The sequence below is a fragment of the Spinacia oleracea genome, chromosome 1 (assembly GCF_020520425.1).
Source record: "Spinacia oleracea cultivar Varoflay chromosome 1, BTI_SOV_V1, whole genome shotgun sequence".
In the NCBI taxonomy this organism is placed as follows: domain Eukaryota; kingdom Viridiplantae; phylum Streptophyta; class Magnoliopsida; order Caryophyllales; family Amaranthaceae; genus Spinacia; species Spinacia oleracea.
In genome coordinates this window covers 122,531,310-122,558,456 of record NC_079487.1, presented here as the reverse complement: position 1 = coordinate 122,558,456, position 27,147 = coordinate 122,531,310, and the positions used below count along the sequence as shown (strand labels likewise).

The window sequence follows — 27,147 nt, the reverse complement described above, 5'->3', positions numbered from 1 at the left end:
TATGCTTGGTATAAAGTTACATGCGGAACAATATGAAAAAAGACAACCCTAAAAAAGATTTCTGCATCCATTTTTGCTGCCATTCCTGGGTTCCCAATCCCTGACATCTCCCCGCTTCTCCCCTCATAAAGTCATGAAAAAGTAAAGTAAAGAGAAAATGATATGACTCATTTTTTATCAAAAAGAGAGAATCATGATGAATCTATCGGAAAAAAGAGAGATCGTATATGTATTTGAAGATCTCTATTATATTCCTAGTACAAAAGAAAGTCAAATATTAACCCTGGCTAAGGCAGTAAAATAAAAATAAAAAATAAAAAACATTTTCAATTTGTACAGCAAAATAAAGGACTGTTTAAATGCAAAACTGGTACAGATGAATAATGATGAATCATAAGTCACTGAGATATGATCATCATTCCAACACCCTCCAATTTAAATTCCACCCAATAAAGTTTAATTTAATTAACCAGAAAAAAGAGAGGGAAATTGAAGATGAACCCTAATCTATATTGATCGAGTATAAAAGACTTAAGTCAAAAACTATAAACATATTTATTTATCTAAACCTAATACCAACTACGGAGTATTATTCATTATAAGAGTAAGAATTGAAGATAGAACATTATAGTAGGATCCCCTCCTCGAAATAGGTAAAATAAATCTAAACCTAATACTTCCGTAATGATAAAATTAATTTTGCTAATCAAGTAATCAATTCCCATGAATTAAATCACGGATTTAAGGGGTTTTTTTAAAAACAAATTCAAGGGTTTTGGTCAAATTAAATCGTCAGAAATTAGGGTCAAATCAAATCAATAGAATGAAATGCAAAGATTTCTACTAAAATTCAAACGAACGCATTGTAATAAACTTGACACCAGATTATAATTACTGATAAAAAACACAAAAACAAACATGCCCAGATTCAATTTCAACGTAAAAGGCTAAAAAGATCAACTAACAATGCAGTCTGCAGACAGAACATTCATTTCAAGCAACACTCCATCCAGACAGAACATCCATTTCAAACAATTCCATCCATCCATCAGGACCGTCCCTGAGCCAACAACTCTAAACATGAACCTAATCAATCGTATGAGAATCATATCGAAAAGGATAATATGAATTTGCATTGGAACAATTCAAAAATCATTCAAAACCAATTCATCAATCAACTAAGAACACAATGCAATTGGCAATGGAATTAACACGAAAGATGTTCAGACTTTTCAAATTAAAATGAAAAAGAACCTGAAAAAAGAATCGTAATTCTCCTAAGGGGAGCAGCCGTGTTCTTAGCAAAAAGCGCCAGCAGCGCCGCCGGCGATCAATTCTCTGACATAAATCGACAATGAATCAACAAACGTTGAACCGTCATCCACAATTAAACCTGCAACATTCGACGAAGATGACGAACCCATCTCAAAATCTGACCCAAACCCCACTTCAAGTCGCGTTCAAAATTTGCCAAAATTAACAAATCGAATTGGGGATTTCCAAAAATAGAGAAATTGGGGATGAACAAATATTAGGTCTCGAATTTTTTTTGTAGAAATCTTTGCATTTCATTGGTAGATTTTTTTTAATTAGATCTCGAATTTGACAGAAATTTGGTAGAAACGAACCAATTCAAACTGATGATTCTTCAGCTAAAGAGAGAGAGAGGGAGAAAACGCAGAAAAAATACCTTTAACGCTGCTTTGGGACGCGATTTGGTGAAGGACGACGGCGAGGAACGCAACCCTAGAAACGACGGCGATTTGGTGAGGGAAAAGTGAGGAGAGACCGAGAGAGAAGAGTGAGAGGGGGAGAGAGGATACAAATCGCGATGAGGACAATAGGCTCAGCAACCGGCGAGAGAGTGAACAGCTGGTTTGTTTGTGAGTCAAAAGCAGGGGTGTTTTAGTCATTTCAAAGGGGGACACGAAAAGTGTTATTACCGAAACGCCCTCAGCTGTTCCTTTATATAATAGAGATACATGCTTTGGGGGTAAAGCAATTGTTCAAACATGCATTGCAGATACGTGGATTATACTCCCTCCGCTTCATATTAAAGGGGACACTTTTCTTTTGATACTATATATAAATTTCAATTTGACTATCATTTCTGATTTATGGATAAGGAAAAATGTAGTCGTGTTTGATTCATATCGATCGTACTTTCGGAATATTAATTTTTTTATAATTTTTACGAATACAAAATTATAGATATTAATATTCAAACATTTACATTTAAGCGTGAAAAGATAAATTAAATTTTATTTCAAAACGGAGGGAGTATAACATGTGTTAGGGTGACTTGGTGAGAGTCCAGAGGAACAAAAGGATACAAAGGACAATGTATACGGAATTAACGGAATCACCCTGCGTTAATTTATGCTTTTATCCTTTCTACGTAAAACTTCCGTGATGCAGGATAAGAATAATGCGGCACTTTGACGTCGATGCTTTTCGTTTTTGTTAGGGTTCGACAAAGTATGGTTTTTATCCATTTGAGGTGGCTCGGTAAGGGAAAAGTTATTGACAATTTTCACCGTGCTCTATTTTGCGAGCTAATATTTTATAATGTCTCCCCAAATGATTTTTGGATGGAACATCATTAAGTTTATATATATGTCGTTTATCTCTTCTCTCTTGTATGGATGGCGTAAGCCCATAATAATTAGTATTTTGTTCATGCATATATGCGATGCGTGCATAAAATTTTGAAAATCATATTTTATATGCAACATTCTAAAAATGTATTTTAAAATTTTAATTAAATAATTCCCATGTTCTTTTTTGAGATGACACAATTCTTTGGCCACGTTTACCAATGCACGATTTCAAACATTAATATCTTTAATTATGGATAAGAAAAAATTATAAAGTTGATATTTAAAAAATATTCATTGGGACGAATCTAATAAGACCTAAGATGACTACGTTTTTTCTTAAGTATAAATCACATAGTCAAAGTAACTTGTGTGAATAATGCCAAAATCAAATTGTGTCATTTAATAAGAAACGAGTTTAAGTGGACATTAAAGTTCTCATAAGTTAGCTTATGTAATAGACTAGTCTTATATGCACGCGATGCGTGCGAGATTATATAAAAAACTAAAAGTTGTGTTATTACAACTATTCATGCTAAATAATATATATACTTCATATATATTTAAAAGCATCTAATAGTGAAACTATACTCATGCTCTTATATGACAGATAAATCTAAATCAAAGTACCAAAATAAAGAAATTAAACATATAACGTGTTTCCTTTTTTTTTTCTTTTTTTAATTATTCCTGCATATTAACTTGTCTAACCACATTTCTGCCCAATCAATTTGCAACGATTATAAGAATATTTTGGATTAAAATCTTCGATTGTTGATGGAGGTAGCACCCACAAAAACTTTGTTTCCAAAGGTTGATAATGCATTTTCCATGCCCCGACTACGTCTATTAGACTGCATAAATGTAATTTTTTTAATTTTAAATACAACATGAGCTAATTATTATAACTTTTTTTTAATACGAACTATATCATTTCACCAAATTACCTATATAAGTATGTATAAACCTAATTTTTTTTTTTAAAATATGACAATCTATCTATTACATTATACTAAAACAAACATCAGGAATGACACGTGTCACTTTCTGGTGCAAAATTTTCCCGCCAAAAAATGTTTCCTAAAAAATCTCTTCTTTACTTTATTTTGTTTTTCTATGTTTTTTATTAAAATAATTATATGCCACATAATAATTTGCTAAAAGTAACTTTTGGTAATATTTTAGTCAAACCGTTATACTAATAATCGAAAATATATTTACTTAATATTTTGATCAAATATATTAGTATATCGAATATTTTGGTCAAATCGGCTTATCAAACATTTAAAATATGTACTCCGTAATATTTAGTAGGACGAAAATTGTATTAGATGATTAAATGAAATATTAAAGATTTATTAATGATGCAATATTTTTAGGTAGAAAAATATTTCGGTCAAATAATTTAAGAATATCCGTGTATACACGGAACCTAATCTAGTACTCATATTACCCACACCCATTTTCACAATACTGGTTATAATTAGCTCGGTAACTCATCAGGAATTAATTCAAAGTACTCCGTATCAAAGACTTAATTGCCCACTAAAAAAAGTTAAAGCCCATTATATAATTGCCTTAATTCTAACTCTTATCAAAACATCATCCACACTTTCTCGGATTACATAATGCGTTAATTGCCATAATGCGTTAATTACCATAATTGCCATAATGCGTTACATTTTTAGATTACAATGAATTTTATACATGTATGTAAAGGGTAGTTTAGTAATTTAAGGTGGACACCAAAAGCGTGATTACAAAAATAACCCTCCCTCTTAGCTTATATAATAGAGATTATAGATATATTGCAATTTAATTAGTAATTTAATTAGTAATTTAAGTTAGCAAATTGACTCGTGTAATGCACGAGAGAATTTTATAAAGTGTTATACTACCTTATATTACTCGACACACGACAACTTTTAGGTTTTAAGAAAATTTTAATTATTTATGTAAATTTGTAAATTTTTGTTTATTGTAAGATATAAATACATAAATAATAAATAACATTTAAGGGATTCACTAAATTAATCTAAATAACATTTAATTGGAACAATCAACGACACTGGTAATTATATTATGTCAATAACAAAACAAATGATTATTAAAATAATTATAATAAATATTGGAAAAATTGATACTTGGCTATAGAAACAGGGGATAGATGCGATACATAAAATAAAACATGCACACATTAACTCGGGAAAATGTATGACGTTCTTTTTTTTGGGTGCAAATGATGATGATATATAATTGATTGTGCAAGTAAAATAATGAAATTTTCATTAAAAATAAAATAAAATGGTTGGTAGTTAAATTTGTTTATAAGGAGTGCAAGGAAGATGAGATCGAGGTTGATGACTTATTTTGATGAGATGTTTAGTTTTCACATACTTTTTTGTGTTAAAAATTTAAAAAGACTATTAACTTATACGAATTAAATACTAATATTTATGGAGTATTGTTTATTGTTATTGTTAATGTTATGGAATATTAGTTGGTTAGTATAATTTAAGTTTTCTCATTAAGTTGTGATTGCTTATTTGTATATTTTTGTTATTTGTGTCTTTTGAGTTGTTTTTTTATATGGTTGTCTTTTGAGTTTTCTCTATTTTAATTATAAAAAATGGAAGAAAAAATGTAGATTGAAGAGATGATGACACATGTCATATTGTCACAGTTTTTATAGACTAGGTATAAATGAGAGTGTTTTTTATTCTTTTTACGTGGACGTACACCAAGTCCTCCCCTATTTTGCATAGTGGTTTTGTACCTGTCCCGGCCCCATTGTCCCTCAAATCAATGTTCTCCAAGATCCAAAGTCTCTTCAATTGATGATCCCTGCTTTAGTTGAGCCTAAATTTCCTATGGCACAACTTGAAGAGGACTCCTAGATGTTCTTTGATGACAAATATCCTTCTGCTAGGGCGGATAATAACAACTTCTTTCTTGAAGATTCTAGCTTCCACTTCATCCACTCCCCTTTTGATAAAACTTCTTTCGATTCCAGTCTCTCGAATCAGACAATTCCATCATCAAACAAATTGACAACATGGAAATGGAGCATCACCTCAAATCCATGTCCTCTAACACATATGAGTCTTCGAAGAGGAAGTTGGAGGAAAATGATAGATGAATACACTAGATTCACTAGTGATCCCACATGTAATTTTCACCTCAATGCAGACTTCAACTTAATATCCCCAATTAGTTTACATGGTGAAAATGATGAATTAACCAGAGAATTCACAGATAAGAAAATTAAAGATGCGGGTATTCGTCCTAGATCCAGGTAAAGCGATGGGTCCTAATGGCTATCCCCCTTTCTTCTTCCAAAAATTTTGGATGCTAGTAGGGAAATCTGTTATTAGGGCTATTAAGGCTTTCTTTCATTCTGGAACTATGCTAAAGGAAATAAATCAAACTTCTTAAGCTCTCATTCCGAAAATAGAAAATTCAGAAATGAAAATTATTTTCAATCTATTATTTTATGCTCAACTATTTATAAAATAATTGAAAAAATGATCATAATATTGTCTTAGCTCATGAGGTGTTCCATTCTTTCAAAAACAAAGTAGGAAAAGGAGGATGTATAGCAACCAAGTTAGACATGAAAAAAGCTTACGATCGTATTGAATGAGAATTTCTATACACAGTGCTAGATAAGCTAGGATTTAGCCAAAAATGGATAAGTTGGGTTCGAGAATGCATTTCTCCTGTCTCCTTTTCAGTCCTTGTTAATGGATGCCTAACAAATATATCTTTTCCCTACCAGAGAACTACGTCAAGGTGACCCTTTGTCTCCATACTTATTTATTCTATGTGCAGAACTTCGCAAGACAATTCCATTTCCGCAGTTTTCAAAAAGACATGCTTTTAGGTGTCTTTTAGGAAAGTCTAGATTTGAAATTCTATTCCTCACTTTTGCAGATGATAAATTAAAGAAGCATGTACCGTTATAAAAAATATTTTAGATAGCTGTTGTAGAATGTCAGGGCAACTTGTTTCAACACAAATTTGCATTTCAGTGTACTATAAATGTGACTGCGTCAGAAAACATTATTTTCAGCAGTATACTCCAAATGAATGAATCTTCTTCTCTAGTCAAATATTTAGGGTTTCCTGTAATAGATGGGAGAGTGTCCAATACCACTTTTGTGGACACTGTTCAAAATACAAAAAATCAGCTAACAAAATGGAAAGTTAACTCTTTATCCTATGCCCACAGAACGATTCTTTTTCAATCTAATCTTGCATCCAGAGAAAATTATCAAATGCAGAGTTTCACCTTACTGACCTTCATAAATAAAAGCCTAGACAAATTTATAGCAATTGGGAACAAAGACCCGCTTACAAAATCACCAAACTTAATAGGGTGATCGAGACAAATTTTGCAAACTAAAGTGTTTAGGAGGGCTTGGTTTCAGGAAAGCAGAAATTAATAATAAGGCCATACAAATTAAATTGTTATGGAAAATCATCTCAAACTCATCTAATCAATGGGTGCAGCTAGTCACTAAGAAGTATCTTCGAAGGAAAGATTTATTTTCTTATTCACCATCCTCGAATTGCTCGTGGCAATGGAGGAACCTTAAGAAACTACAACCTTTATTTAAAAAGGGCCTAAGATAGAAAGTATGATCATGAAAAAAGGTTTTATAACTGGGCTTTTTCTAGTCCCTTAGTAGAAATTGTTTCTTATTTTAACCCTTCTCCCGAGAAAACAATATATGATAACATAACAAAGAATAAGCAATGGAATAGATCCAAGTTACAAAGCGTTCTCCCTCAAATTTTTGTGGAAGAAGTTTGTAACATTCTTATACCATATAATAATATTGATGATAATTTTACTTAGAGCCCATGCTCTACTGATAATTATTCTACCAAGTCCGCATCTTTACTAACTCAATTCTTATCCACAACGATGGAAAATCGAGTCCCCTATTGTGGACTTGGACACTCAACATCCCCCCGAAAATGAAAAACTTGCTTTGAAAAATCTGTTTAGGGTCTCCCTACAAAAGAAAAATTAGCTAAAAGTCATGCATTCCTCCCTTGCCAATGCCCATGTTGTGACCACCACATAAAAAATTTGTCCCATATTTTTATTCATTGTCCATTTAGCAAGAATGTCTATGACCATTTGTATGCAAATGAAGGTTGGACTCCCATACATATCTTATCTTCCATTGCCATAGTTGAGACTCTTCAAAATCTTAAAGATAATTTAAGATTAGTAGAGTTTGAAAGACTAATCATAATTTGGTGGCATATATGGTTCATATGCAACTCAATAATTATAATTTTTAGAAATGAAACTTTCTCCGTATTCCAAGTTTGCACCATTATTAGAACTTTTACAAAAATTGGAGTTCTTCCAAAGACATAAGCTTGGAGGACAATGATCTTTCGGTAAAGACCAATAAGAGAAGAGAATATCTTCCAAGAGCATTTAAGTTTCTTGGGTTAAGTCGCCTTCAGGATTTCTTAAGTTAAATTTTGATAGGTCAAAATTGTGCAATGGTAAGAATCTTTCGGTTTTGTTATTAGAAATGATCAGGCGACCTTGTGTTAGCCAAAGCCAAATCCCTCCCAAGTAGTAACTTTGTATATGGAAAATTCCTTGGAAGATTAACACTATTATTTGTGATGTAGAGATGGATCTTGCTCGTTTTGACTCTCTCTCGGTCAATCACTGTTTTAGGGAAACAAACCAAGCAGCGGACTTTATGGCATCTAAAGGAACTAATCTACAAATCATGAAGTATATTGGTTCTCTTCGTGGGATAACACTTCTTTCTCATCATCCATAAGGATGCTTTAGATTACACTTATGTAAGGGTATAATCTAGTTTCTTCTCCTTATCAATAAAACAAAGATATCAAACCGTCTAAACTATATACTATTACTAAATCTAGTACTTTTGACTGAAATTCAATAATAAGATTTTTGTTTTTCTCCCGTCGAGTATGAGATGGTGATTTTGTGTTAAAGCTAGAAAGTGTTGATATATCATTAAGTGGTTGATTATATTCAGGCCCGTTCCTAACTTTATAAGGGCCGGGGCGAATTTATTAATTGGGGCCATTTGTTTACATATATTCTAAAAAACAAAATATATATGTTCTAATATATATATATATATATATATATATACTTAGTATATATATAAAACCGCAATTTCATTATCACTGGACAATGGTACAATTTGACAGTTGATTATCATAAAAGTTTATGAATTTATCTTAAAAAATCTGCTACTTCGTACATTTTAAATACTATAGAACGATTCTATAGATTACAAGAACAACGCGTCTCCTGTGAGACCAGACACACCATCAACTTGATGGTGTGACGAGCGCGAAACCAATAGCGTACCTCCCCTAAAACTATATAAAAAAAAAATAACAGATCTAAACTATAAAAGTAACATACCTAAACTAAAAAAGTACCCCTCTAAAATTAGATATATATAAAAAAAAAAGTAATATGTCTAAACTATAGAAGTAACATATCTAAACTAAAAATGTACCTCCCCTAAAACTATTCCGTATTAAAAAAAAGTAACATATCTAAACTATAAAAGTAACATACCTAAACTAAAAAAGTACCTCCTCTAAAATTATAAAAAAAGTAACATGTCTAAACTATAGAAGTAATATACCTAAACTAAAAAAAATACCTCGTCTAAAATTATTATAAAAAAAGTAACATGTTTAAACTATAGAAATAACACACCTAAATTCGCAAGTGTGAACTGGTCTCACCATCAGTTGATGGTGAGGACAGTCTCATATAAGAATTTGGGTTACAAGAAAGTGGCAAGAATATAAAATGGAGAAGAAGTTGACGTTTTTACAGAAAGACTTAAATAGCAAAGGATTATTGAGTAACAATGTTTAAAAAATTATTATTCATATGTAAAAGAAAACAAAAGTGATAAATTTGGGCAATACAAAAGCAAGGTACATATGCCTGTGAGGTTGTTCCACTCCCCGTCGGCAGTTGGGTGGATAAAACCACCTGAAAATAGCGTCAAGGTTAATGTGGACGCGCATATCATCGAGGGAGTGGGAGTGAGGTTTGGGGTGGCAATAAGGGACGAAGTGGGAAAGCTGTTGGTGGCAGCGGTGAAGAGGTGTTTGGTGAGGTGGACACCAGAGTTAGCAGAAGCTGGTGCTGCAAGGTATGGGGTGGAGTTGGCTCAAAGAATGGGGTACTCAAATGTCATTCTGGAGTGTGACGCCATTAACGTGGCTCGCGCTATTCAAGAGGGAAAGGAAGGAGCTGCTCCTCTGTTCTTATTACTGGATGATATTCGTAGAATGGGTGATCACTTTAATTTATTTTCGGATTTTTCATGAAATGACCCCGAGGTTTGTAATAATGCACCAAATACCCCAAATGTTTCCCGAATGCACCAAATACCCCCGAGGTTTAAAACAATATCATCAAATACCCTTATTACCCGTTTTCCGTCTATTTCGTTAAGTCTCCGTTAGCATGAATTTACTTTTTTACCCTTACTCAACCATTTTCTCTACTAATCCTAATATTAACACTTAATTTTATTAATTAAACCCAAAAAAATTAATTAACTATACTATTATTCAAAAAAAAAAAAAAACCCCCAAACTTTTTTTTCCTTTTTACTCTTTTTCTTTGGATCTTCATGGCCGTCTTTTTTCTCCTGCTTCCCCTTGACCTTCACTCTTAATTTCTCTCTCCTTACATCCATGGAAGTTGTTCTTCATCTTCTTCAAATTTCCAAAGCTTTTAATCCTCCCTAGTTTATTATTAATGTTGTGATTTCACCCCAATTCTTCTGAAATCAATTGAATTCAGATAATACCCAAAACCCTCATAACAATTTAATTGAGAGTTTAATTCCCAAATCAATTGAGAATTTAATACCCAAATCACCAAACCCTCGAAAAAAATTGATTGAGAATTTAATACCCAAATCAACAAGCCCTCGAAAAAAAATTTAATTCTCAAAAATCAATTTCACAAAATCACAAAACTCTCAAATAATAAACGGGTTTTTGGATCAATTTGAAGGAGATGGCGGTGTCGGCTCTTGGGCGTTGGGGTGGTGTCGGCTCTTGGGCCGCCGAAGCCTTGGGGTGGTGTCAACTCATGGGCCACCGAAGCCGAACGAGAAGAAGGAGAGAGAAAATCAGCCACTATAACCGCTACCGCCGCCGAAACAAACACCCAGAATTTCTTATCTTTCGGATCGGAAAAGCCAACGTCGTGAGCTCGATGATGATTGGAGACAGAAAAGAGGGGATTTCGAAGGCTGATGAGGTTGATAATTGGGCCTCTATAAAGAAGTCAATTTCAATGGTGGATAGTGGAAGAGGTGGTGGTGGTGGGGGTGATTCTCAGATAATGGTAATGGTGAAGAAGAGGAGAGAGACTTCCCTGTGAAGAGGAAAGAATAAAGAAAAAGAAAAGAAGAGAAGAAAGAAAAGGGAAATAGAAGAGAAAAAAAATAGAGTTAGGTTAACGGAAAAGTTAACAGAATAGACGGAAAACGGTCAATAAGGGTATTTGATGATATTGTTTTAAACCTTGGGGGTATTTGGTGCATTCGGGAAACATTAGGGGTATTTGGTGCATTATTGCAAACCTCGGGGTCATTTCATGAAAAATCCGATTTATTTTTCTGTACTCATGTGAGGCGAGCGGGTAATTCGGTGGCCCATGCGATTGCTAGGTGGGACACCAATACCAGTCCGGAGGGTATTTGTATGAACTCCTTTTCCCAAAGTCTACAAACTTTGACGGACTTAGATTTGATTTAATAATAATACTTTGCTCGCTTTTTCCCTCAAAAAAAAAAAAAACGAAAATAAATCCAAAGAAAAAAAATTAAAAAACGTTTCAGAAAAAGTGCAATAAAGAAAAAAAAATACAAACAAGTGTAACAAACTAATTAAGCTACAATCCATACTAAGTGTATGCTCCAAGGAGGAGGAATCGAGCGCGAGAATAAAACATAATATGCTCTAAGTCTCCAACCAACTAATTAAGCTATAATCCATACTGCTCCAAAGTCCGTACTTCGTAGTATCAAATTCCTTTTTTTTTTTTTGTAAATTTTACCATTTAATGGCTTACTATTTACCGCCCCATATTACTCAAAACCGTCCCATTTATTTACCTATTTACCCTTCTTTATTTACCCCCTCATTCAACATTTACCCATATACCCGCCCCAAATCTAACCACCACCACCGGCGACCACCTCCGGCCACCATCGCCGGCCACTACCATCACGTCGTAGGCGACAAAACGGCCGAGTATTCACAAGAGTTTTTTTTGTTCGGATTTTTTTAGAAACTTATGCATTTTTAGCTTGTACCATGGTACATGCTTATGAATTTTAAGCTTGTACCATGGTACAGACTTATGAGTTTTTAGCTTCGACCATGGTATTGACTTATGCATTTTAAGCTTGTACCATGGAAGAAGCTAAAAATTCATAAGCCTGTACCATGGTACAAGCTAAATATTCATAAGTCTATATTATTTAAGATTTTAATTTGTTGTTGCATTTAATTTAATATAATCGGAAAAAAATAGAGACTTGTGAATTTTTAGCTCCTTCCATGGTACGGGCTTATGAATTTTAAGCCCATTCCATGGTACAAGCTTAAATTGCATAAGTCAATACAGGCTTATGAATTTTAAGCTTGTACCATGGTACAAGCTAAAAATGCATAAGTTTTTTTAAAAAAACTCTTGTGAATACTCGGCCATTTTGTCGCCTACGACGTGATGGTGGTGGCCGGCGATGGTGGCCGGAGGTGGTGGGGTGGTGTGAGAGAATTAAAAAGTAAGACTAAATATGGGTATTAATGAAAAATAAGGAAAAATAATGGGGCGGTTTTGAGTAATATGGGGCGACTTTTAACGCTCCACTTCAATAACTCATAATAAAATTTTGGTAACTATTTACAACTTGACAATTTTAAACAACCTTTCTACAGCATTCAATAGTATTTTTTAACAGCATGTCTTTAATAATTGGGGCCATTTCCCAGTGCGGGGGCCAGGGTGGTCGCCTCTCAAAACAGCACTCAAGCCAAGGCCTGATCATATTTGAATGGTGCAAATATGCAATACGAAAATGTCAAGCATAGGACATATGATATGCTCATTTCGTCGACCAGTTGGTAGGGGCGGTTTTTGGGGTGTGCGGGATGAGCGATGACACAAGACCTAAATTTTAGATATAATATAATTAGTTTTCTAAATATAAACAAAAACAAAATTGAAACAGTGGTTAGGTGTTGATATGTAAATTACATAATGTAATACCCAAGACTCCAAGGGGTCATGGGTTCAATTTTTAACAAATCATTTTCTTAATTCTCTTTCCTTCTTTCTTTTAGTTGAATAAATGTTTTATTTTGAGAAATTGCACAGGCCTGGCAGGCCCCATAATCATAATGTTACCGTATTCCCGACACTGTTAATTATATTGGCCGGGAAGGATAATGTATACAAAATCACTCTAACATCCATTCGTAAGACGAAACCAACTCAGTTTTTTTAAAAGGTAAGATGAAGGATCCTACTGCACTGGTACCCCACAATGACTCGTTATGTCTTTTTAACATCCAGACTTTAATTTAGAGAATATATATGATGATATTTCTTAATCAATCGAGCGAATAAGTGCTTGAAAGGAACAGTTAATGGTGGTTGAATTATTTGTCTTGTTATGGTATTATTTAAGATAACACTCATCGGTCCTGAAATACTCGAAACAGTTTGACTTTTTACATTATTCACATAATTTACTTTGACCTTATTTTATTTTAAGTATATGAAAATAAATGTTAGTATATAATATATTGTTGGCTTCATCTTAATATATATTTTCAAAATATTAATATTTACAAGTTTTTATAATATGTAGTTAAAGATACTGGTAGTCAAAGTTGTGCATTAGCAAGCATGTCCAGTCAAAACGTTGCGAGTATTCCGGGACGGAGGGAATACGTATCATGATATCATTTTTGTATTATTCAGTTAGGACGATGATATAGGTCGCAAGTTGCGACAACAAAATATTGTCGCAATCTTACGTGTCGGTGTTTCATTGGTACATATAGGCGCCACGTAGGCTACGCGTCATCAATTTTTTTTTACTATCAATTATATTTTTACTATGAAAATATATAAATAAAGCAGTCGATACAAAGAAGGAAACAAATATTTATTATATTTATAGTAAATACGGAGTATATATTTCCATCTATCTTATAAATTAAAAATTAAAAAAATTATAATTATAATCTAATAATATATTTATGCGTAATTTAAAAAATACATCAATTTAATTTAAAAAATAATTTATAATCTAATAATATATTTTATGTAAATAAAAATTCATAATTATACATTGCTTTAAAATATTATTTTAATTTTAATGATTAGGTTAGTTTTAGGTCTTTTTCGTAGTAAAAGGGTTGTTCATCTCCCAGCCTTACTACTGTGGTCACGCACCATATTGTATTATTGTTGAACAAATTTTATAATGATATGTTCCCTTGTTCCGTCTGGACTAATGATACTTAGTGTGTGTTTAGAACATCTTTGTGATTTTCTTCATCTTTTTATAAAACTAGTGTCTTTGGCCGCGCGCCTTGCGCGCGGTATGCCTAGGATATCTATTACGGCGGTAATTTTGTTCTAATGCTCTACAAGTACTTATATTAATCTTAGAAATTGCTTGTTATCTCGTCACGCAAAAATATAAACCAATAATGGACAAATCAAGTGATAAGCTATACGAATTTCCAAACGATTTGTGTCAAAAATAGCTAATTTGGCTTTGTCGTTGGTTTAATGCTCTTTGTACCAACAACATAGAAATGACCGTATACAAATATACAATATCATTCAAATATATAAACTTGTTGTAGACAAATCAACTTCTAATCATGTTCTCAAGTTCGCACACAACCGTCCAATTAGTTCCTCAACATTGACAAAATAAATCCGAAGTTGCACAAGAGAGCTCAAACAAAGGTTGCTATATATTATGTACAAAAGTATCCATGAGTAATGAGTTTAGATTGTTAATCTACAAAAGAAATCTAATTTAAAGCTCCCGTTTGACCAACTTCTAAGAAATGTACTCCGTATGAATGAAGTGAAACAAAATAAAGGTTTTACAAATTCTCAATTTTAGTGAAACAAAATACAATTGAATCATTTTGACGTAAAGGTTTCAAGCCTTTCAAGTTGGTACACCCTAATTGTTTTTCCTTATTAATTTTCTCGAGATTGAAAGTCCATAAATCGACATTTTCTAGAGAACCTCACTTTCCTCTCAATTTCAACTGTAAAAAATAATTTTTTTTTACTCCCTCCATCCCATATTAGTTGTTACACTTTCCTTTTTCGTCCGTCCCAGATTAGTTGTTACACTTCTAAATTAGGAATGACCCCACAATTATTATATTGTCTCTCTTCCCACTAAAACTTTTTTGGTCTCCACACTCTCTCTCATTCAATTAAAAAAATACCCCACTAACTCCTATCACATCTACTTTTTCAATAAAATAACAATTGATAACCACACAACCACTTATCACCTAAAACTTTGTGCAAAGATAAGTGTAACAACTAATATGAGACGGAGGGAGTAAAAAACAAAAGTGGGAATAAAAATAAAGTGATTAGCGCTCAAACAAAGGCTACTATGACTTATGCATGTACAAAGTATCCATGAGTTTGGATTTATTAATTGCGCCCTGCAAAACATACCACTGGTCCTGGACCCGTTGCCATCCCTACATACGACAATAAAACTTGATTAGATAAAGACTAAGCTAAGGATAGGCAGGATTAAAGCATATAACAAGAAAACATCTTATTCCCTTAATTTCTTTGATTTAGGTGTATTAGCGTTGTGAATGACGAAGTTCACAAAATTAATTATTTTAATTAATGAGTCATGATAATGGAAGAAGGCGCCATAGTCGCCATTATTGAAGGTAGCAAGCAATCCCGACTCCCGAGCATATCCTGAACTAATTAATAAAAATAACACCATAACTAATAAAATTTTTTAAGCAAATGGAGCTCCACCTCAAAGATGGGTTGCAAATACAATGAATGAAGTAATGGAGAACAGGAGAAGTGGTGGGAATAAGAATTTGGTAAGAAAGTGATGACTCACTAATGAAGTAATGATAGAGGGGAGAAGGGGTAAAAGGAGACGGCTGGGGAGAAAGAATAAATGAAACTACATTGCACCCACAGTCACACGTGGAAACTCACACATGTAGCACTGTTCATAAGCTACAGTACATAAGAGCATCAATTGTAAGGAGCTCTTAGCCCCCTCTTAAGGAGAGAGAAAATATAAGAGGTAACTCTTAGAAAATAAGAGCCAACTCTTAGCTCCCAGGCCCGGCCCTAGGGGGTAGGCCGGGAGTGCGACCGCCTAGGGCCCAAGCAAAAAGGGGCCCAAAAAAAAAAAATTAGTTATTAACGTGCTATATTTAGTGCAATGTAAAAGGAAAAAAATCACAGAATACCACCAAAATATCACCAAAATGTCAGTTATAATTTTCAATGCTAAAATCACGGAACTATTTCCAAAAAATGAACCTCCTCGAAACTCTCTGATTTCCGCGAATCTTCACCTTCCTCTTTTCTATTTTTTGAACTTCCTTCCTTCCTTTATTCATCAAATTCTTTGAATTCGTTCAAATAATTCAGTTATTCAGTAGTTCTTATATCAAATCAATTAATTGAATAATTGATTCACATTTTCTTCTCCAATTCCCTAATTTCAAACTTTCAATTTTCAAGCTTTCTAATTAAAACAATGGCACCGGAAATATTTTTATCAAGATATATAGAGGGGCAAAGGGAATTATTCATCAATCCAATACTTCTCCCATCCCTTATTTCTGTTAGCAATTCCGATTGTTTTTGTTTCAATCGATTTTTTTCTTTTTTTGTCTAAACTCGCGGCGGCCGGCGGCGGAACGCGAGGCGGCAGAGGTGGAGAAAGTCGGCGGCGCAACGCGAAGTGGTGCGGCAGACGGGCAGAGGGAGGTGCGACTGTGCGAGTGGCCGAGTGTGCGACTGTGCGACAGTCAGTTTGTCAAGCTTCTGGAGGTAATTCACTAATTCTGATTGACTGATTTCCAAATCACTGATTGAAGTTCTTGATTGTTTTATTCTTTTAATTGAAATTATATTATTTTAATTTCAGTTTTAATTCTTTTATTTCAATTTGAAAATTTTATTCTCACTATTAATTGGTTTTTAATTCGTTTTAGTTATTAACTTATTATTATTCTAACTGTTAATTGTTTTTCAATTCTAAATGTTAATTGACAATGAATTTTAGTTATTATTATTCTTTTAATTTTAGTTATTAATTATTGTAACTATTAATAAGTTTTAACAATCTTTAAAATTAAATCATGCTTGTTGAGTTGTTTCTAACCTTTTCTAATTGTTATTCGTTAATTTTTTTTCAATTTGGATTTGGAATTTTTGTTATTACGAAAGTTCTATTTGTTAATTTGTTTTCAATTCTTTTTGTTACAGATTGGAAACGATGAGCAATTGGATTTTGGAGATTTAATTTTTGGATGTTCTATCCAACTTTGAATTTTATAGGTGCTATTGTTCTTTGAATCTTTGATTAATTGATATATTACTTGTTGTTTTATTTATTTTATTTAAGATGTTGTCTGGAAGTGCAAAACGAAAAAAGAGAAAAAGAGAGGAAGAGATGATGAAATCACAGTTTGGAGCCATGGATAAATTTGTGGTGAAAAGGGTAGATACAAATGAGAATTTGGATAACACAAATGAAAATTTAGATCATTCAAATGAAAATGATAGATGATAATGTCGAAGTTAATGAAAATGATGATAATGTTGAGGTAATGAAAATGATGATAATGTTGAGGTTAATGAAAATGATGATAATGTTGAGGTTAATGAAAATGATGGTCATGTTCCTAATGATGTACCGAATGTAACTCTTGATGATGAATCAGATATTTCGCATTTGAATATTTATGATCCAAGATATTGGGAAAATCTTGATAATAAATCGAAGGATATTTTAGTTGAAAAAGGGCCTCAAAGAGAGAAGAATCTTGATTTTCCATTGGACAAATCTTTTAGGCATTTTTCATATTCTTATTATTCCAGAAAGTTGAGCAATGGTGAGGTTAGTGATCGAAAATGGTTAGTTTATTGCAAACCTATTGATAAAGTATTTTGTTTTTGTTGCAAGTTGTTTAAATCTTCTACTAATTTAAGCTTGCTAGCTAATGATGGCTTAAGTGATTGGAAGCATCTTAGCCAAAGGCTCAAACAACATGAAAATAGCGCCCAGCATATGACTAATATGAACAGGCCCGACCCTAGGGGGTAGGCCGGGAGTGCGACCGCCTAGGGCCCAAGCAAAAAGGGGGCCCAAAAAAAAAAAATTAGTTATTAGCGTGCTATATTTAGTGCAATGTAGAAGGAAAAAAAATCACAGAATACCACCAAAATATCACCAAAATGTCAGTTATAATTTTCAATGCTAAAATCACGGAACTATTTCCAAAAAATGAACCTCCTCGGAACTCTCTGTTTTCTATTTTTTGAACTTCCTTCCTTCCTTTATTCATCAAATTCTTTGAATTCGTTCAAATAATTCAGTTATTCAGTAGTTCTTATATCAAATCAATTAATTGAATAATTGATTCACATTTTCTTCTCCAATTCCCTAATTTCAAACTTTCAATTTTCAAGCTTTCTAATTAAAACAATGGCAACGGAAATATTTTTATCAAGATATATAGAGGGGCAAAGGGAATTATTCATCAATCCTCAATACTTCTCCTATCCCTTATTTCTGTTAGCAATTCCCAATCGATTTTTTTCTTTTTTTGTCTAAACTCGCGGCGACCGGCGGCAGAACGCGAGGCGGCAGAGGTGGAGAAAGTCGGCGGCACAACGCGAAGTGGTGCGGCAGACGGGCAAAGGGAGGTGCGACTGTGCGAGTGGCCGAGTGTGCGACTGTGCGACAGTCAGTTTGTCAAGCTTCTGGGGGTAATTCACTAATTCTGATTGACTGATTTCCAAATCACTGATTGAAGTTCTTGATTGTTTTATTCTTTTAATTGAAATTATATTATTTTAATTTCAGTTTTAATTCTTTTATTTGAATTTGAAAATTTTATTCTCACTGTTAATTGGTTTTTAATTCGTTTTAGTTATTAACTTATTATTATTCTAACTGTTAATTGTTTTTCAATTCTAACTGTTAATTGACAATGAATTTTAGTTATTATTATTCTTTTAATTTTAGTTATTAATTATTGTAACTATTAATAAGTTTTAACAATCTTTAAAATTAAATCATGCTTGTTGAGTTGTTTCTAACCTTTTCTAATTGTTATTCGTTAATTTTTTTCAATTTGGATTTTGGAATTTTTGTTATTACGAAAATTCTATTTGTTAATTTGTTTTCAATTCTTTTTGTTACAGATTGGAAACGATGAGCAATTGGATTTTGGAGATTTAATTTTTGGATGTTCTATCCAACTTTGAATTTTATACGTGCTATTGTTCTTTGAATCTTTGATTAATTGATATATTACTTGTTGTTTTATTTATTTTATTTAAGATGTTGTCTGGAAGTGGAAAACGAAAAAAGAGAAAAAGAGAGGAAGAGATGATGAAATCACAGTTTGGAGCCATGGATAAATTTGTGGTGAAAAGGGTAGATACAAATGAGATTTTGGATAACACAAATGAAAATTTAGATCATTCAAATGAAAATGATGATAATGTCGAAGTTAATGAAAATGATGATAATGTTGAGGTTAATGAAAATGATGATAATGTTGAGGTTAATGAAAATGATGGTCATGTTCCTAATGATGTACCGAATGTAACTCTTGATGATGAATCAGACATTTCGCATTTGAATATTTATGATCCAAGATATTGGGAAAATCTTGATAATAAATCGAAGGATATTTTAGTTGAAAAAGGGCCTCAAAGAGAGAAGAATCTTGATTTTCCATTGGACAAATCTTTTAGGCATTTTTCATATTCTTATTATTCCAGAAAGTTGAGCAATTGTGAGGTTAGTGATCGAAAATGGTTAGTTTATTGCAAACCTATTGATAAAGTATTTTGTTTTTGTTGCAAGTTGTTTAAATCTTCTACTAATTTAAGCTTGCTAGCTAATGATGGCTTAAGTGATTGGAAGCATCTTAGCCAAAGGCTCAAACAACATGAAAATAGCGCCGAGCATATGACTAATATGAATACTTGGAATGAATTGAGAATGAGATTAGACAAAAATCAAACAATTGATAAACACGTGCAAGAAGAAATTGTGAAAGAAAAAGAGCGTTGGAGACAGGTTTTATATAGATTATTTTCCATTGTGAAATTTCTTGCTAAGCATAATCTTCCCTTTCGAGGATCCAATGAAAAATTATATCAAGATAGTAATGGAATTTATCTTGGATCAGTTGAAATGATTGCGGATTTTGATTTGGTAATGCAAGATCATTTGAGACGAATTCAAAACAATGAAATTCATCATCATTATCTTGGACATAAAATTCAAAATGAATTTATTTCTCTTTTGTCTCAAAGTGTTAGGAAGTCTATCATTCAGATTGTTAAAGAGGCAAAATATTTTTCTATTATTCTTGATTGCACTCCTGATGTGAGCCATCAAGAACAAATGACTCTTATAATTCGTTGTGTGAATATGTCAAATAATAAAATAAAAATTGAGGAGTTCTTTGTGGAGTTTTTGAAAGTTGATGATACATCTGGATTAGGACTTTTTAATGAATTGCCAAGTGTTTTAAAGACTCTTGATCTTAATGTTGATGATGTGAGAGGCCAAGGCTATGATAATGGTTCCAATATGAAAGGAAAGCACCAAGGTGTTCAAAAGAGATTTCTTGAAATTAATCCTAAAGCATTATACATGCCATGTGCTTGTCATAGTCTTAATCTTACTCTTGGTGATATGGCACTTTCTTGTACTAAGGCTATTTCATTTTTTGGAATCATTCAACGTTTGTATTCATTGTTTGCGGGATCTACCAAGAGATGGAAAATTTTGCTTGATAATGTTCCTGGTTTAACTGTAAAATATTTGTCTAATACTCGTTGGGAGAGTCGAATTGAGAGTGTTAAAGCTATTAGATTTCAATGTCCCCAAATAATGTTGGCTTTGAAAGAATTATTTGACTCTAGTGGTAAGGATGCACTGGGAAAAAGTGAAGCGGAGAGCTTGATCAAGGCCCTAAAAAGTTTTGAATTTTTGCTTGGTATGGTCATTTGGTATGATATATTATTTGCTATTAATGTTGTTAGCAAAAAGTTGCAATCTAAGTCTATGTGCCTTGATGCTACCATAAAACAATTGAAAAATGTGTCTTCATATTTTGAAAAGTATCGAGAGGAAGGCTTTACAAAAAGTTTGGATCTTGCTAAAAGTGTTGCAATTGAAATGAATGTTGAGCCTGACTTTCCAACAAAACGTCGTGTTTATTAAAAAAAGACATTTTGGAGAGAACAATGAGGATGAAGAAGAAAATCAGTCACCAGAATAATTATTTAGGGTCAATTATTTTCTTGTTGTTGTTGATATGGCAATTACTTCTTTGAAAAACAGGTTTGAGGAACTTAAGGTATTTGAAGGTATTTTTGGATTTTTATATGATTCGAAACAGTTAAATTCATGTGATGACAATGAGTTGAGATCATGTTGTGTTAAATTTCACTCTACCTTTTATTTTAACAATTTTTCGGATATTGATGTTGATGATCTTTTATCTGAATTAAAAGTGTTGCAGTTAACTTTGCCAAATGAAACAATGTCTGCCATTGAAATTCTGAAATTTATTAATTGTGCAAATTGTTATCCAAACGCGGCGATTGCTTACCGGATATTATTGACAGTGCCTGTGACCGTTGCATCAGCCGAAAGAAGTTTTTCAAAACTGAAGTTAATAAAGACCTACTTGCGGTCAACAATGTCACAAGACAGGCTAAATGGATTGGCAACTTTATCAATTGAGAAGAATATGTTGGAAAACTTTGATGTGGACGTGATCATAAATGATTTTGCATCTCAAAATGCTCGAAGATATCGGTTTTTATGCTTTGATAAGAGTTGAATGATGGGGAAAATGGATAATCGTCATTTTTTGGAATAATTGTTTGCAAAACTAAGTTTATAATAATGTAGTATTATGTTGATTGCGAAAAAAAAATTTGGTCTTTTTTTATTAAGGGGGCCCTTTTTTCCAACTTCGCCTAGGGCCCTTAAATTCTCAGGACCGGCCCTGTTAGCTCCCTCTTATTTAGAGGTTGATTAAGACATCCTCTAAATAAGAGGTAACTCTTAAAAATAAGAGGGGGGGTTAGGTGTATATTTATGCATAATTTTAGGCTATTTTTCTAAAAAAAAAAAGATAAAACATGTAAAAAAGTATTTAAGAGTTAGTGTATAAGAGTTAGCTTATTTCTTGGATTTGTTGGTAGATAACTCTTAACAAGAGATGGTGATGAGGTGGACAAAGAGAGAGATTAAGAGTGGGCAAATAAGAATGGTCTTAGTATTGATGCTCTAAGGCTCCCACTTTTTAAAGGTTAATGATTTGTCTTGGGGGAGGGGCCGACTGCAGCTGACGGGAAAGATCAAGGTGAAAAACAAACCCAATGTCCTAATTAACCAATAAAGACGAAATATAAATTAGTAAATGTATTTTTTATTTTAATTTCCTATATCCTATAAATAATTAAAAGTATTTTTTTTTTCTAATTTGGAAATTAGAATTATTTTTCTGAAATAAAAAATACATTATTCAATTTGTAAATTAGAATATTAAGATTTTTCTACCTTTTTATAACATGTATAATAGTTAACATAATCTAAATATTTTAGATTTCAAATACATTTATGACACATAGGCGCGTCATGTCACCACTATGACACGGCTTAAAGGTCGCATGTTGCGACCTTTATCATTTTTGATTTAGTTATTCAATTTAGTGCAGTGATTAATGATATAGAAAACACAAGTAATTAATCTGTTACAAACTCGATCCTTGGTATAATTTCCACTCATTACAAGATATCGAGCTCAATTCTTATTATGAGAGATTGAGAGATTAAGAAAATCCGATCCTTCTCATTCTCATTCTCATTCTCATGTTGGAAATGCGATTATTTAGTATCCCGTAGGGCGTCTTATATCTAGCTAGTTTATCGATAGGCAAAATTGCTAAAAGGGACCTTTTATAAGCCAGAATTTGCGAGAAGGGACCTTTTAAAATTTTTTTTGTAAAAACACACCTAAATGTAAAAATAATTTGCGAAAGACAAAAAAAAAGAATATTCAGGCATTGACTATTATTTGCCGGCGTTGACCCTCACGTGATAGTCACGTGCTGCTCTTTTTCACTCTTTGCACCCCTTTTCCCTCCAAAATATCAGGGTATATAAACCCTTTGATACCTAAAAAAAAAATTCTGGGAAACTCTTCATCTCTTCTGCCATCAATGAGGTCTGCGCCATCAATGAGGTCTTCATTAATGAAGCGTCATCAATGAAGTTCAAAAAATTCAACCAATAAGCACAAGTAAGTCATCATCAATGGTCCAACTACTTAAATTCATGTTCTTTTTTCCATTTCTGGGCAAATTTTCTGAATTTCTCTTTCCCGTTTTTGTCAAAAATCTCTGCACCTTCTGCTCTTCTCTGCTACTGCTGTACTTCCATGGCTAAAAATGGAAAGGGGAAGGCGTCATCATCAAGGAAAAGGAAGAGGAACGAGACAATAGTCAACAACTACCTAAATTACAGAGTGATCCACAAGGACAGGTGAATTACCATATTTTAACTTTGAATATGCTGTAAAAATTAGGGCTTAGTTTAATAATTCATTGGTATTTGTTAATTGCTGGTAATATTATACTAAGTATTCCTAAAAATTCGATTAATTGGGATTAGGGTTTAATGTGAAAATTCAAGAAATTGATTCTTAATGTGGTGGTTTATGTTAAATTGATTCTGGGTGATTAATGTGGTGGTTTATGTTTGTTAAATTTATTCTGGTTGTTAAATTTGGGCCTCATTAATCTGGTTGCTTGATTAATTAGGATATTTTGGCACATTTTGATGAATGACTGGAATTTGTATTGTTGAATTTGTGTTGGCATAGCTGTGATTAAATAGGAAATTGAATGTAGTGTGTCGTTGTATGTGCATCAGGTTTAACGGTAGGATTCACGTATAACAAAGCTGGTTTAAATTGATGGAGCCTGTTACTATTAGGTTGTTTCACGGGGGGCAATTTGTATCTAGAAATAACAAAACTACGTATGAGAGGGGTGATAATCCTAAGGCTGGTATGTCATTGCATACAAATGTGGAGGAGATATGTTACTTTGAATTTGCAGATTGGATTAGGAGGGAATTGGGATACAAAGAAGTAGGTCAGATTTGGTTTAGGAGGCGAGGGTGTAGTTTACATGGGAATGGAAGGAAAGAGATCAAGAGTGATGTTGAGATTCCCGATTTTTTGAGTGCACCCGAGAAGGATGGGTCGTACCAATTGTATGTGGTACATGGTGAGAAGGAGTATGATGATAGGAGTCGTTTTCCTACACATGTCAAATGGTATAGTGATAGTGATCTCCAATCAAGTGGTGGAGGGAGCAATTCTGTGAGTGGTGACTCATCACTGGGGGCCCCACTGGTGAATCTAGTCAGCAGTACAGTCAGCAGCACTAGTCAAAACCCTAATTCCAGTCAACACTCCACACATTGCCACACTTTTAAAAGCTTGCCTCCACACACAAATCAGTCCAAATCACTCCCACCATCCAATCTGTCCAGGGAAATCCCACCCCCTTCAACAATACCCCTTCATTCAACACCCAAATTTCCCAAATTTTCCCCACTACTAGAACAGGCAGTGAGACAAAAAATTCCCACAGTGTCCCTTTTTAAGAGAACACTTGCTGAAAAGGAGGCACTGCTTAAACACAAATCAGCTGGGGGTGAGGGAAGAGTTTCTGTGAGTGAGGGAGGAGCATTTGGGAGTGAAGTGAGAGCTGAAAAAGGGCAGAGATCCAAATCAATTGTGGGAAGAGCTACTGTGAGTGTGGGGAGAGCTGGTGTGAGTGAGGGGAGAGTTATTGTGAGTGAAGAGAGAGCTGAAAATCTTGATCAGATTGTGGTTGAGGGAAGAGCTGGGGGTGAGGGAGATCAGGAGACAGCTGTTGAGAATGAAGAGAGAGGAAGAGCTACTGTGAGTGAGGGAAATGCTGCAGGAACTAAGGAGAGAATTGATGAGGGTCAATCTGATACTGACAGTGATGTCTTGCTGAGTGAGGGTGACTATGAAGATGAGAGTGATGATGACTTGTTCCATAAATATGTGGACCATGAGATAACTGAGGGAGTTGAAAGGACTTTAGGAGGACTGCAGCAAGCAGCAGGGGAAGAAAGGGAAGAAAGGGAAGAAAGGGAAGAAGATGAAGACTGTATTGAGGGTGGGCTAATTGGTGGTGATGATGTTGAGCTTAATGACAGTGATGGTGAGGTTGTTAGCATACTAGGATCAGATGATGAAGGACCTAATTACCCTTGTTTCAATCCTAGTGTAGATTTCAAAGTGCCAATTGAATTGTTTAAGGGGTTGAAGTTTCCATCAAACACTGTTCTTTGGAAGGCAATTAGGTACAATGCCATCCAGAAAGGGTATAATTACTACTACTTGCACAACAACAACAATAGAGTCTCTGTGTATTGTGCAAACAGATGTGGGTGTCCTGTGAAGGGTGGTAGATCTGTGCAGTGTGTGTGTAAGCAGAAGAGGAAGTGCAGATTTAAGATCCATGGTAGAAAACTAAAGGGTGAGAACAGTTGGCAAATAAAGAGTATTAGGCCAAAACATATTTGTGGGTGGCAGTTTGATAACCCTAAGGTTACCTCAAAGTACCTAGCTGAGAGATACTTGGAGGATTGGAGGGATGAACCTAACACAAAAATTAAGGGATTCATAAGACGAGCAAGGAGGGAAGTGAAATCTGAAATAGGATATTACAAAGCTTACTATAGTAGATCTTTAGCTATGAAAATGATCTTTGGGGATGCTAGCTTAGAGTATAAAAAGGTGTGGGATTATGCAGCAGCTATTAAGAAGTATAACCCGGGAAGCACAGCTGTGGTGAAGGTACAAGGCATAGAAAACCCACCTCCATTGTTTCAGAGGTTGTATGTGTGTTTGCAAGCTTGCAAAGAGGGGTTTATGGCTGGCTGCAGGCCAATAATAGGAGTTGATGGGGCACATTTGAGGGGATCATACCCAGGTATCTTGTTGACTGCAGTTGGGAAGGATGGGAACAACAACATCTTCCCTGTGGCTTGGGCTGTAGTGGAGACTGAAAATGCTGAAACTTGGGCCTGGTTCTTGGAGCTTTTGAGAGCTGACATCATCACTGTGGCTGACTCTGTTACTTGGGTTCACGAGAAGGAAGAAGTGACCTACATGTCTGACAGACAGAAGGTACAATCTTTCCCCTAATTTTTTTCATTTTTTAACTTTATCGTACCCGAGTCTAGAATTATTCAAAATTGTATATATTTGTCATTTTTTAACTTTATCGTATCCGATTTCAAACCCGAGTCTAGAATTATTCAAGATTGGACATAATTTGTCATTTTTTAACTTTATCGTGTCCGATTTCAAACCCGAGTCTAGAATTATTCAAAATTGTATATATTTGTCATTTTTTAACTTTATCGTGTCCGATTTCAAACCCGAGTCTAGAATTTTTTTAAGTTGGACATAACTGACTTGTGATCTCCACATCTGACTTGGTCATTGCATTCATGGTTGCCTGGTGTGCAGGGTTTGCTTGATGCTTTCAGAACAGTTCTGCCAAATGCAGAGACCAGATACTGTTGTAGGCATATCTGGGCTAACTTCAAAGGCAAGTTTCCTGGTGTTGTGTACAAAGAGCATTTCTGGAAGGCAGCTAGATCTTCCACAAAGGTATTCTTTTTCTGTACTTGCTTTCTTTGAGTCTGCATATTGTGGTATGTCTGTCTGTCTGCTATACATTGATCTAACACAATGCATCTGTTGTTGCCAGCACCATTTCAACACTCACATGGCAGCCATAAAAGAGCTGAATGAAGAAGCATTTAAGTACTTGGATGCCATCAACATAGCTCACTGGTCTAGACATGGGTTTAGCACTGCTTCTAAGTCAGGAATGCTACTAAACAACTGCTGTGAGAGTTTTAATAATGTGTTGAGGGAGGCAAGGGCAAAACCAATCCTACAGCTGATGGAGTGGGTTAGGAGGTATGTCATGGAGAGATTCAATTCAAAAAGGGAGGGACTGAAGGGATTTAAGGGTGTCATTATGCCTTCTGTTGTTAAGATGGTTCAGCAAGGTCTTACGCAAGTGCATAACATGAGAATCAGGCAAGCTGACTTA

The 27,147-nt window shown here is 33.9% G+C and overlaps 1 protein-coding gene across 1 annotated transcript; it reads left to right on the top strand.

The window, feature by feature from the left end:
- The first annotated feature begins 19,279 nt into the window (after positions 1-19,279).
- LOC110787402 (uncharacterized) lies at positions 19,280-21,181 on the top strand. Its single transcript, XM_056834495.1, has one exon. The coding sequence runs from the start codon at positions 19,280-19,282 to the stop codon at positions 21,179-21,181; it is 1,902 nt and encodes a 633-aa protein (XP_056690473.1).
- Positions 21,182-27,147: the final 5,966 nt, after the last annotated feature.

What these genes read in the sequence shown, in the direction of transcription:
- LOC110787402 (XM_056834495.1), top strand. Translation starts at nt 19,280, where the DNA reads ATGTTGTCTGGAAGTGGAAAACGAAAAAAGAGAAAAAGAGAGGAAGAG.